Source organism: Podarcis melisellensis (assembly GCF_964234715.1).
Source record: "Podarcis melisellensis genome assembly, chromosome: 8".
Classification (NCBI taxonomy): Eukaryota; Metazoa; Chordata; class Lepidosauria; order Squamata; family Lacertidae; genus Podarcis; species Podarcis melisellensis.
Genome location: NC_138540.1, coordinates 17,711,934 through 17,724,041, shown reverse-complemented (window position 1 = coordinate 17,724,041; position 12,108 = coordinate 17,711,934). Strand labels below are relative to the sequence as shown.

The window sequence follows — 12,108 nt, the reverse complement described above, 5'->3', positions numbered from 1 at the left end:
TCTGTGGGGCCAGGAGCAACAAACCCTAAGCCTTGACTTGCTGTGAAGTGTGAGCCAAAGCTCATGGTTAGTTTATTTCCAAACAAGCAATGATGGTTAGCCCAAGGTTTTATTGGTTGTTTCATAAGTCACCTTAAGCCCAGTGCACCTGATTTGCTACTTCCAGCTCCAAGGAGAGCAGAGAAAAAAGGGAGGTGGTTGAGTGGCATGCCATGCTCTATGGCTTACTGTGACATGCAAATAAGGCTAGTGAGTGTCAAGGTATGGGCAATACTTGGTGAAGTCTTCAGAAATTAGAGGAGGACAAAAGAGGGGCTTTTGTATTCAGTGGTTAAAGCTACAGTGATCTTTGTAGTTCCTTCTCTCTACTTGCAGAAGATAATTTATGTCTCTTTGGTGCAGAAAAATATTTTCACTAATGCCACCCAGACACCCCACCAAAACATTTGTGCTAACCATAGTTTGAGGTTTGAAATATGCAGGTGAACCATGGTTTGGAACAGCTTTCAATTTCTCCTCAGCTCAGAAGCCCTACAGCTAGGCATAGCAGCACAATATTGTAATGACAGTTTGTCAGTTCAGAAGTTGCATCAGAGGAAATGCATAACAGTGGTTTGCAAACTCACTTCAAGCCATAGTTTCTGGTATTGTCATCTGATAATGAACCATGGTTTGTCAGTTCAGAAGTTGCATCAGAGGAAATGCATAACAGTGGTTTGCAAACTCACTTCAAGCCATAGTTTCTGGTATTGTCATCTGATAATGAACCATGGTTTGTCAATTCAGGCATCACACCGACCCATAGCTAAGCTTCCTTTAACCATTCCTTGGTGTCATATCTGAACTGAGTTCCTATATCTTTTACCACTGTGAGGTTGATTGGTCAGTGATAGTGATGCCCAAGGCCACCCTTATTGAGCTACATAATCAAGCTGGGGGAATGGACCCTGGCAATGCATTTCCCCCCCATCTCTACTCAACAGTAAGTCCCTCTGAATCCAGTGAAGCTGCATGGATTTAGGATTTCAGGTTGGGTTCCCTGTGTCTAGCTGAGACACTCTGCTGTTATTTCATAGATACCACAGTATCAAGAACCCTCTTTTGGAATGGTGAGGGCCTACCCTGGGGTGAGGAACCTCTGGCCTGTGAGCCAAATTGGATTTGGCATAGGTCCAAATATGGCCCATGAGACCACTCTTCCTAAACAATGCCCAGCATTCGGCAGAAAAAGACTCAGCTCCACAGAACCACCCTGGAGCTCGCTACAACTGCTGATCAACTAATTGGCAGTGTATCTTCATAGGGGCTTCTTTGAAATGGTTGCCTGGTGTTGTAATGACATCAGATAATTAACAGCTGGGAGGCCCCACCCACCTGTCAAAGTTGCCCTGTGGTAGGTGGGGAAGAAAAAGGATTTGAATGAATACAGTTCTCGCTCCTATCTGTCCCGTTCCCTGATGCCTTATTTTCTAGTTCTGTTTTGGTCTCAGGGAATAAGGAGCCTTCAGATCACACACCATTACCCATGGCTCCTTACAGCTGAAATCAGTCATTTTCGCATGTGTGTGCCTTGGCTGCCATCTTGTGGCTCAAAATGAAAGAGCTAGTCCCTGTGGCCATATCTTTTGGCATGCTGGGTTGTCGTGGAGGCCTGATGTTCTCATTGGGTTTAAAAGCTGGAAGGGGAGGTGGAAAAGGGTGGCGGCTGTGGAGCATTTTCTCAGAATCCTTGAAATGATGTTGTGTTTATCTAAAGAAAACAACAGCAACCCACCATTATCATTCTTTTGAGTTCTGTTGTCTTTATGTTTTGATACAAATCTTCATATTAAATTTTATTTCTCATTTGGTTTTTGTGTGTGTGTGAATATGCCACTCTACCTCACCAACCTTTCTGCTAATATAGCTCCCCGCACCCCTTTTTCAGTCTGCTGCTGTGTTGCCTTAAATAAAATTAGATTTAAAATTGTCTTGAAGGAAGTTGGCAGATGGAAGGAGGTTCTTCCACTCAGTGCAGAAGTAATTTCATGGAATTTCCTGCTGCAAAGATCATAGTCATGGCTGTTACCTTAAAGAAGCGATGACGATCCTGTGACCCAGGTGTTGTTGGACTACAACTCATAATCCTTGGCCTTTGGCTGGGCTTGCTGAGGCTGCTAGGAGTTGGAATACAACAACATCTAGCGGGCAAGCACAGGTACTTGGGGAGAATTTCAGTTCACATTTAAAGGCGAACTTAATTTTTTCTTTCCAAAACAATACTTGAACTGAAATTTCCATCCTTTGTAATTTGGACTTCTCTGAATCTTGCGGTGCAGTTCTCTAGCCAAGAAGTGTGTATGAAAATGCATATAGCTGCTGGGAAACACTTGAATAGGGTGGAGGCACAAAAAGTAGATCTCCTCCTCTGAGTGCATAGCCCCATGGCTCTAAGCTCCATCAGTTCTCCTAATAGAAAATTCAGCTGCTGAGTGAGGATGGAACCGGAGCCAAAATGCAGCCCCTTCAAAATGAGAAGGTGTCAGTGTGCTCAGGAGAGCTCCACGTTTTTCAGAAGTACAAAAATATTTTATGGGCGGGGAGAATAGAAGAGGATGAGCTTCTCCTCTGCAACCCCTGCTCCCCAACCAACAGCCCAGTGAAGATTGGGACAATGGGAGGAGGCGCTAATTGTCTGGAGCCCCTAACAGGATCATCCCTCACTGCAATATTTTGTTGCAGGTCCCACTTACCTTTTAATTAACAACCTTTTAAAAGGCCTTAGATGAACTGTGTGCTGCCATGAGAGAGGTTTAAATGTGCTTTGGAAAATGAAGCTTCATTGTTGCATATATCCACCTTTCTTTGCAGGGAGGGCTTCTGCATCCTTGACCCCCACCACCGATGCAGAGAACCTCCCAGGCAGAGGGATTTTAAGGATCCGTGAGAATTCCATGGGGCAGTCGGTGTTAGAGTTGACAAGTGTGGGAGAACCTCAGTGTTGTATCCAACAAAGTCCTACTTGCGTAAGAGCCATTGAAATGAATGGGCCTAAGCTAGTTATGGCCATTCATTTCAGTGAGTCTGCTCTGAGTAGGACGAGCGTAGGCTACAACCATCAGAAGCATTGCCATTGCTCAAGCAGGGCAGGGGATATAATTCTCATTGAAAGATATATGATCTGGATGATCCCTCAGTTGCAAGGGTATACAAGTGTAAATGGTGAAGAGATGGGGGAAGACTTAATTTGCAGCTTGTTCTACCATATGAGCGACAAGTGTTTTTAAAGCTTATATTTATTCACTCTTAGTGTTCAATAATGACATAGTAACTCATTGAATCTCTTACCTGGTACAACCTCTCTTGATTCCACTGGGAGTGAAAATGAAGCCAGACTTGATTTAATAGAAATGTTGCATTTTTTACAAGCTCACAAATGACACAACATTCCCTTTTGGCATATTCAGGAGTCTCCATCTCTTCGGAGCAGACTGAAAAAAATGAAGTAGATCCTTAACTGATTTATTCCAGTGCTGAGTTGCGGCTATTTCTGTTCTCCACGTTTTCATTTTGCTCCTAGCACTTTATTAATCTATTATTTTATTTTTATTTTGTACTGCCATTTTGTTGTCATTTTTGTTGTAGAATTTATGTATATGTATATATATAAAATCATGCATTTTACATCGCTCACATTCTTTTCATTTCAGGAAATGTCTGCCTGGTGGGGCAAAGGGCATGGGGATGGCAGAATAGACTAATACCTTGCAAGCCACTAGCCTACAGTATATGTTTTCCTGGCCTTTATTCCTGTTCACACTTGAGTATGTTTAGCCAGTTACGGCATATAAAGCTTCCCCCTCACAGTCTGCCACAGTCCAAGTAGATAAGAACATAGGTAGCTGCTTTATACTGAGCCAGACTTGACCCGATCTAGCTTAATATTGTCCTCCCTGGAGATCTTTCTGCATACAAGGCAGATGCTGTTCCACTGAGCTACAGCCCTTCTGAGAAGGAGCTATTTGAAGTTAACGTAAGCAGGAAGGATAGTAGGGAGTGTAGTGAGCCTGATACTCACTGCAGCTTGTTCTCATCACACTAAACTATGGTTTAGCTTGTTGTCTGAACACAGCCATTCTTGGATGTTGTGCAACATCACTGAAATACACATGGAAGGATGAGATCAATATTAAGCCCCATCATATTTCCCCTTTTAAAAGTGCTTCTGCCTGTTTAGAATGCATTGTGAATAAAGGTGAACACTTTAAAAAAACAACAACCCAAAAAACCCCCTGTAATTTACTTTCATGGTGTACTTGAAATGTTTTCATAAAGCTTTCATCCTTAGTAATGTTAGTAATAGGCTTAAAAAACACCCCACGTTTATAGCTCTCTTCCATTTCATACATCTTCTTTGATAAACCAACATCTTCATGTCTAACTCACTACCATTGAGTGGCTGGTTGAGTTTTTATGCATTGATGCAAATGTGTTGAAACTGGTTTGCAGATTCCAAAACCTAATACGGTGCCTGTTCAGGCTGTCAAGTGCAAGCTTCAGTTTGTAAGGGGTGTTCTAATGTTTGTGCTTCTGTATAACATCCCTCCTTTAACCCCCCCCCAGGGCCTTTGTCTACTTGAGCAACCTTCTCTACCCAGTCCCACTCATCCACAGAGTGGCCGTGGTCAGTGAGAAAGGGGAAGTGCGTGGATTCCTGCGTGTGGCAGTCCAAGCTATAGCCGGTAAGGTGCTGTGCTTACACTCTGCCCTTCCATGATTCCTCACGGGAGCTTCTTTCAGCACAAGGGCCACATTCCCTTCTTGCCAATCTTCCAACTCTGTGATTCTGGGGGCCTCCCAGAATCAGAAACAGGTGGAGCAGAGGGTGCTCATTTACCTTTATACAATCATCTTGTTTCTACACACACCTGTACATCCCCTCTCTGCCTGTCCTCCAGGCAACCAAGAGGCATGATCAGGGTTCAAGGGCAGATTCTAGCCAGGCATAAGTGGACCAATAAGGGTGCAAAGCAGGGTGTGTGTTGTGTGTGTCCTGGTTAGAGCCCCAAAGGTTAGATAGAGAGGCCTGAGGTTCCCTGTCCCTGCCTTTTGCCATCTCATGCCAGTGAGAGCCTCTCCAGTTCACCCTACTTGTGGTCTCCTGGTTTACAACAATTCATCTAATGCTGAACACAGTAGCTGCCTTACCCCCTTTGATTTTCTTTGGTAGCTCAGTTCAAATCTCTGTCCTTCAGTAAGGAATAACATAAGATATTGTCCAGGGTTGTGAAATTATTTATACAGTGCAGTCTAGTGGTTAGAGTGTCGGATTGAGGCCTGGGAGACCTGGGTTCAGATCCCTTGCTCAGCCATGAAACTCACTGAGCCAGTCAATTTCTCTCAGCCTAACCTACCCCACAGAGTTATTGTGAGAACGAAAAGGAGTGTGGGAAGAACCAAGCTCCTTAGAGGAAAGGTGTGCAATAAGTTGCAATAATAAATAAAATGAACAAGATCATCTGAATAGCAGAGTATTGTAAACCAATAGCTGAATTCTACATTTTTTAAAGGCCTACTACAGTTTCTTTGAAAATCTAATTGCTCATCTGATTGCTGTATCCATTCCCAGGGCCGGATTTAAGTAAATAGGTCGTGCTAGCAGGAGCCAGCTCAACCAGTCCCACTAGTGCAGTGGGGCTTCCTCCCTCTCGTTTCCCCATGCACCCTCCCATTAGCTCTTGGGGGGGGGGGTTAGCAGAACCTCTAAAACAGCACTTGGGCGGGGGAGAGGGGAGATGTTCTGCCTGGAAGGCCAAAATGCTCACATTGATGGAGTAATCATAATCACATGATGTTGAATTCCTCCCTATGCTTTGTTCTTTTAGCTGACGAAGAAGCCCCTGACTATGGATCTGGTGTTCGGCAGTCGGGCACCGCTAAAATCTCATTTGATAACGAGTATTTTAACAAGGTAACCCACGACTTAAATGAGCTCTTGTATCTGTGTGTTCCTGTCCCTTCTCGTGTAGAAAGCGGACAGAAAGCTAACTTATCGCTCCTCTCTCCCTTTTGGTTTGCTCAGAGCAACTTTACGTCGGTTGCGATGACCCGTTCTGGGTTGTCCTTGGAGGAACTGCGAATTGTAGAAGGTCAGGGCCAGAGTTCAGAGGTCATCACACCTCCTGAGGAAATCAACAGAATGAATGACATGGGTAAGTGATGCAGCTCTTAGGAAAGGTGGGACAGGGTAAACAGAGGCTTTACGTTGAATTTAGGGTTAAGTGCAGGATCGAAACAACAATGGACCCAGGCAGACTGGGGCTCCCCTCCCTTCAAATCTGGGATGGGGAGCCTGTGGTCCTCTAGATGTCCAACCCCTATCATGCTTGACCATACTGGTTATGGGAGTTGGAGTCCAAGAACATCTGGAGGGCCTGGTTTTAATCAATGTTACTAAAGGCCAATGCAGCCACTCATGAAGAGACACAGCAAGGAGCCTCCTTTTTAGATAGTGCTCCCAGGAGCCTTTAATCCAGAGATGAGGAACCTGCAGCCCTTCAGTTGTTGCTGGAGTCCAACCTCCGTCATCCCTGACCATTGACCATGCTGGCTTCTGGAGCTGGTATCACATAACATCCAGGAGGGCCACAGGTTCACCATCCCTGGCCTAAATACTGCAGTACAATAAAAACACATGCTTTTTATTATCATTACAACACTTAAATGAACTGTAAATTCTTGATTACATTTGTGTGAACCTAAACCTCAAGTAAAAGTATCAAGACATATCTAAAAATAGCCCTGAAGCTGATAATATTAGTACCTAGCATACCTCCCCCTGCCCTGCAGTCTTTTTATACGACAACCCCAAAGGGCAAAAGGTCCCCTCATAGTTCTTCTGGAAGCAGATTCATTATGAAGGCTCTGGGACTAGAGGAGGGAAGGCAAGTGTGGTGCTCTGGTTCGCCAGAAGCAGCTTAGTCATGCTGGCCACATGACCCGGAAGCTGTACGCCAGCTCCCTCGACCAATAAAGCGAGATGAGCGCCACAACCCCAGAGTTGGCCACGACTGGACCTAATGGTCAGAGTCAGCTTCCTTCCTTCCCATCCCACATTGAGCCTGAAGAGCTGCTGTCAGTACAGGGATGGACCCAAATAGTCCGACTTGGCATGAAGCAGCCTCCTGTGTCCTTGAAGCATCTTGGGAAATTCAGATGCCGTTCTGAGCAGCTGCTTGGGGAAAGCGCCCCACAGCACTGAGTAGCAGGGAAACCCTGACTGCCTCATGAGTCAATCCTCCCCCCTTTTCAGACCTGAAGTCTGGCTCGTTGCTGGATGGCAAGATGGCCATGGAAGGCTTTACCGAAGAAGTTGGCGACCACCTAAAACTGGGAAGCGTCTTTACTTTCCGGGTGACAGTGCTGCAAGCCAGTGGCATCCTCCCGGAATATGCAGACATCTTCTGCCAATTCAAGTAAGTTTCACCTGCAGTGAGCAACAGCAGTATCTGTAGGTCAGAGTCTTAGTCATTGTTTTGGAAATTCTGAGCTGTTTGGGAACTGCCGTGCAAGGGTGAATCTAACCCATTCCGGGGGTCCACAGACAGAGGAGTGTGGCTTACTAGCCAGAGCCTCTTGTTTGACTTTGCTTCCAATTCCTCAAGCCCTCTAACTAGCATGGAAGGAGGGTGGGCAAACTTTCCTGAGATTGGGACAACAGCATATTTTAATGAACATTTTGACCCCTCTGTCAAACTTCCTGCAAAAGTGGGGTGAGGAACCTTTTTAAACTATGGGGCAGCAGTTCTCTTCAGGATTACCTTCCAGAATAGGTGACAAAGCATTCTTTTGCTAAACTGGATCGCATTTTTTGTGTCTCCTAGCTTTCTGCATCGACATGATGAAGCATTCTCTACTGAACCTCTCAAAAACAATGGCCGAGGGGCGCCTCTTGGTTTTTATCACGTCCAGAACGTAAGTGGAAGTGGGTCTGCTTCTGATAGGTGACCTCCTGGTCTGTCACTGTTGTGGGGGGGGCGCATGTTCTATCTCTTGAGAGTCAGAATAGCACAGCTTTGACGTTTTCTGTAAGGGGGTAGTTAGTGCGGATGTGTGACAAAGCTGTAGCTGGATCAGACCCTGTATACATTCCAAATGGAGTTAAGCCATCCATCTCTTGTCAGATGCAGTGGCTGGGGCTTTTGATTGGCCGAAGACATATAAAGCCAGACTGATGCCGTGCTTATTGTCTCTTTCGATAGATTTCTGTGGAAGTGACAGAATCCTTTGTAGAATACATCAAGACGAAGCCTATAGTATTTGAAGTCTTTGGACATTATCAGCAACATCCGCTCCATCTTCAGGGACAGGATCTCAACAGGTATTTGTGTATGGATGTCCTCTGATTAGGTCAGAATGGAGGAAAATGTAAAGGATAGCCTGGATTTGCAAATAATTCCTTAGGGAAGCATTTGGCCATCCGCCCACTCACTCTGCCTACCTGCCTCCCTCTTCCTTCCTTTGCCACTACTAGTAGCAGTTCTTATTCTCTTCTTGGCCTTTAAACGGCTTTTTAAGGTTAGGGGAAGTGGAGTAAGTTTCACGTGCAACTGCTATAGTGCTGCCTTGTGAATTAACACAGTGCAGCGCTCTGGTGTCTGCATTTTCAATTCTGATTTTGCTCCCCCTTCCAGAGAGAAGAATTTAGCGGGTAGAGGGGGAGAGAGATTATTCCCACACTGTAGCGCTAAAGCCAGCTGTATGGTTAGCATGAGACTGGTCTGTAACCACCATATTACCTGAAGAATATCTGAAGAAGTGTGCATGCACACGATAGCTTATAGTGTACCCAGAACAAACTTAGTTGGTCTCTAAGGTGCTACTGGACAATTTTATTATTATTATTTTATTTATTTTGACTGTGTCAGACCAACAAGGCTACCTACCTGAATCTAGCACCATATTACAATGAGGGTTGGGAGGGACCAACAGAGGATTAACCTGCTTCCTTTCTCCACAGCCCCCGACAGCCATCCCGCCGATACTTCCCTCCCCCCATGCCTCTCTCAAAACCAGGTAAGAACAACTTTTCACTGACGCATCTCTGTTAGTGTATGTAAAATGCAAGACTGCCTACCTCTCTTCAGCCCGCAATATAAGAAAAGAATCAATTAGAATATGGAACCGTTTTCCTGAGGGAATCCGAACTTACTGTTGTTTTTTGTTATAGAAGTTTCTTGCCCACAAAATCATTTATTATCCTACCTGCCGACATCTACTTGTGTTGGTCAATTTCGACTCAAAGGGGCGGGGAACAAGAAGACCCAAATTTGCTACAACTTCCCTATGTAATTACCTGGATGCAGACTTTGCTCGCCTTTGATGAGTGTCTGTTTGTAATCCTGGGGAGTTCCCTTCAGTTCATATTCCAAACCATGGAGGTATTTTTTAAGGGTTGAGGGGCTGGTTGAGTAAGCAACTCTTCCGTTCCAGACATGTCATTCAGCCTGCTTTATTTATTTATTGCAGCCTTGTATCCGGTGATGCTTAGGAACTATGAGAAACCCAAAAAAGCAGTGCAGTTTTGAACGGTTTAGTTTTCCCATCTTGATTCAAAAAGGCATCCGGTTGTATCTAAACGTATATGAAAACCTTCTAGATCTTGGGAACCACTGTGCAAAATATCTTAAGTGGTGTTCAAATGCGGATTGTAGAAACAATTTCTCAAAATATTTAGTAGATGTTGATTTATCTAAAGACTAGCTTCCTCCTCATCCACATAGCTCCATTCTCACTAATAACTCACTGACCCAAGCTTGCTGCAACAATCCCATATCTTTCTTTGTTTTTCGTTTTGGTTGTGCATGTTGACTTCTTGTGTTCATTTCTTCCCTCTTCTTCTCCTGCTCCCAATCTCCTTGGTCTGTCCCTTTCCCTCCTTGCCTCCTGCTGGCCCTTCATCCCTTACTTGCCACGTCCTCTTCCTCCCACTGCCTTTTCCAGACCATGAGAGAAAAATTGAGTTGATCAGGTATCTCATGTCTGGCTATGTAAACGTGCATGTGCTGAACACGTTCTCCGAGCACGCCAACGTGCTTGCCTCCTCTGCCGCGGCAGCTTTCCAGGATGGGGCCGACCAGCTGCCACCTTTCCTCTTTCTGCCTGTCCCCAGCTGTCAGACCGAGCGCTTCCCCAAGCGAGATGGTTAGTAGCCGGATGCCGTCTGTGATAGATGTAGGAACAGCCCCTCCTTACCTTTTCCCTGGCCTTTCTGTATCCATCGGTGGTGTGTCCAGGGAAAGGCCAGCACTGGGCAGTTATATATGCCTTTCCAGGATTTTGTGGTGGTAGTCTTGTGGTACAGTCTTGTGAATCCTACAGGACCTCATTAGAATCCTTAGTTTCTCTTCCTTTTCATTGTAGATTTATTGTAACTATGGGGATTAAGGACTGCATCCTACTAAACTTTACTCAGAGTAGATGCATTGAAATTAATGGCCATGTCCATTCACTCCAACAGCAAGGAGGAAAGTACTGGTGGTATAATAATACCATGGTGCAACCCACCTCAGATTGGGGCACAATCCTTTTATGGAGCCTGGAGCATCAGCTGAAGGCTTGACAGCCTTGACAGTAGCTGTATTTTCATGTATTGGTAAGCCATAAACCATAGCTTTACTGTACACAAGTGAAATAGTGCCCACTTCACTCCTCCCAGCTCACGCTGGAAGGAAACAAACCACACCCACCAGTTTGATGTTATGAATGAACCATGGGTATGATTTGTTTAGGTCTGAACAAATCACATTCTGTAGCTAAGGCTTACTGATTGTGGTTTATTTGGAGCAAAGCAAGCCACATTCCCCAGTTTGAGTTTTGGTGACACCAAGTTGGTGTGGTGGTTTATTTCCTTCCAGTGTGACCCTCTTAGGTGTGATCAAGGTAAACCATGGTTTACTGTGACATGTGAACTGAGTCATTGTGTGACCCGTTGGTAATAATCCCAAGGAATTCTCCTTCCTATTGCCTTGTGCAGTTTTGTAAGCTGGCTTTTTTCTCTTTCAGTCCCAGCTACCAAGCTCAACACAGTGAGTAAGCCCAATTTGGGACAAAGCGTGACCAAATACGACCTCCTTGTCTGGTTTGAGATCAGCGAGTTGGAGCCGACTGGAGAGTGAGTTCCGCCTCCTCCTCATCTCTCCTGTGTTTGTTTTATTCCAACAGTGTATATCCTGCTTAACATCATCGTATCTAAGCAGTGTGTTATAAGAAGTTTATCGTAAAATCAGAAAGCTTACTTAAAATAGCTGCTGAATTAAGCCAAATGTCTGAAGTTCAATAGGGAGTTCTGATATCAGCTGGGAGGGAGTTCTGCAGATTTCGGCCCACTGTTCTGAATTCATGGCTCCTGATGGATGTGAGCTGTGTGTCCGAGCCTTTGTGGGGTGGGCACAAACAGTGACTCCTTAAGTGTTTGGGCAGGGGTAAAAGGAATCAGGCAGTCCTTAAAGTATCCTGGACTCAAGTTGTTAAGGGCCTTGTAGATTAAGACAAGAGCCTTGAAGCTAGCCTGGTAACCACATGGGTATTGGAATGCCTGAATAGCTTGAACAACCCTTTCTGTCTGCAGGAGGTTGCTCTACTAATGATCCTGCGGGAACATAAGAGACTGCTTCCTGGGAAACTCTGCCTTCACATTTTCCAGGGGTTGAAGCTGTGTGGACTCATAGTCCTGCATTTCTGCTTTTGCCCTCTCCATGGCTAGCAACATTTCAAATTATGCAGAAGAAGAGAGGGCATGCACATGGCACAATTCACATTATTTATAGACAAGTGGTGGAATTTGGCTCTTTGTGGTGCTGAATTGTGACTTGCTTTACTGTGGTGCAATGCAGTCCTGTGCATCCAGTTCTCATCACGCTCTTCAGACCCTCCCCCTTTCTGGTAACTGTGAGAGGAGAACAGGCTGCCTCACCTTATTTTTGAGGTGTAGGCCATTGTATGGGTTTTTTGTTAGGATGCTGTTTCCCATGAATCCTTTAGAAGGAAGGTTGGTTAAATGATCTCTCTGATTATGCAGCTGTCTCTTCTTTCTCTCATCTGGGTGTTTGCACTCTCCTTTTTCTCCTC

At 45.0% G+C, this 12,108-nt stretch overlaps 1 protein-coding gene and 1 long non-coding RNA gene across 9 annotated transcripts in view; one reads left to right on the top strand and one right to left on the bottom strand.

The window, feature by feature from the left end:
* Positions 1-12,108, top strand: part of KIF1B (kinesin family member 1B) — a 125,198-nt gene that overhangs the window by 100,568 nt on the left and 12,522 nt on the right. For all 8 annotated transcript variants that reach the window (XM_081923393.1, XM_081923392.1, XM_081923398.1 and 5 more), the window contains 8 exons: positions 4,603-4,721; positions 5,865-5,950; positions 6,062-6,191; positions 7,292-7,454; positions 7,863-7,953; positions 8,241-8,359; positions 8,999-9,054; positions 11,044-11,152. In XM_081923393.1, the coding sequence (XP_081779519.1) occupies positions 4,603-4,721; positions 5,865-5,950; positions 6,062-6,191; positions 7,292-7,454; positions 7,863-7,953; positions 8,241-8,359; positions 8,999-9,054; positions 11,044-11,152 (873 nt within the window). The remainder of the gene's footprint in view (positions 1-4,602; positions 4,722-5,864; positions 5,951-6,061; positions 6,192-7,291; positions 7,455-7,862; positions 7,954-8,240; positions 8,360-8,998; positions 9,055-11,043; positions 11,153-12,108) is intronic.
* On the bottom strand, positions 677-12,107 carry LOC309377014. The gene is made up of 3 exons (XR_014171367.1): positions 11,954-12,107; positions 9,335-9,532; positions 677-3,470 (listed from the first exon to the last, which is right to left on the bottom strand). It is a non-coding gene; the product is annotated as an uncharacterized lncRNA (long non-coding RNA).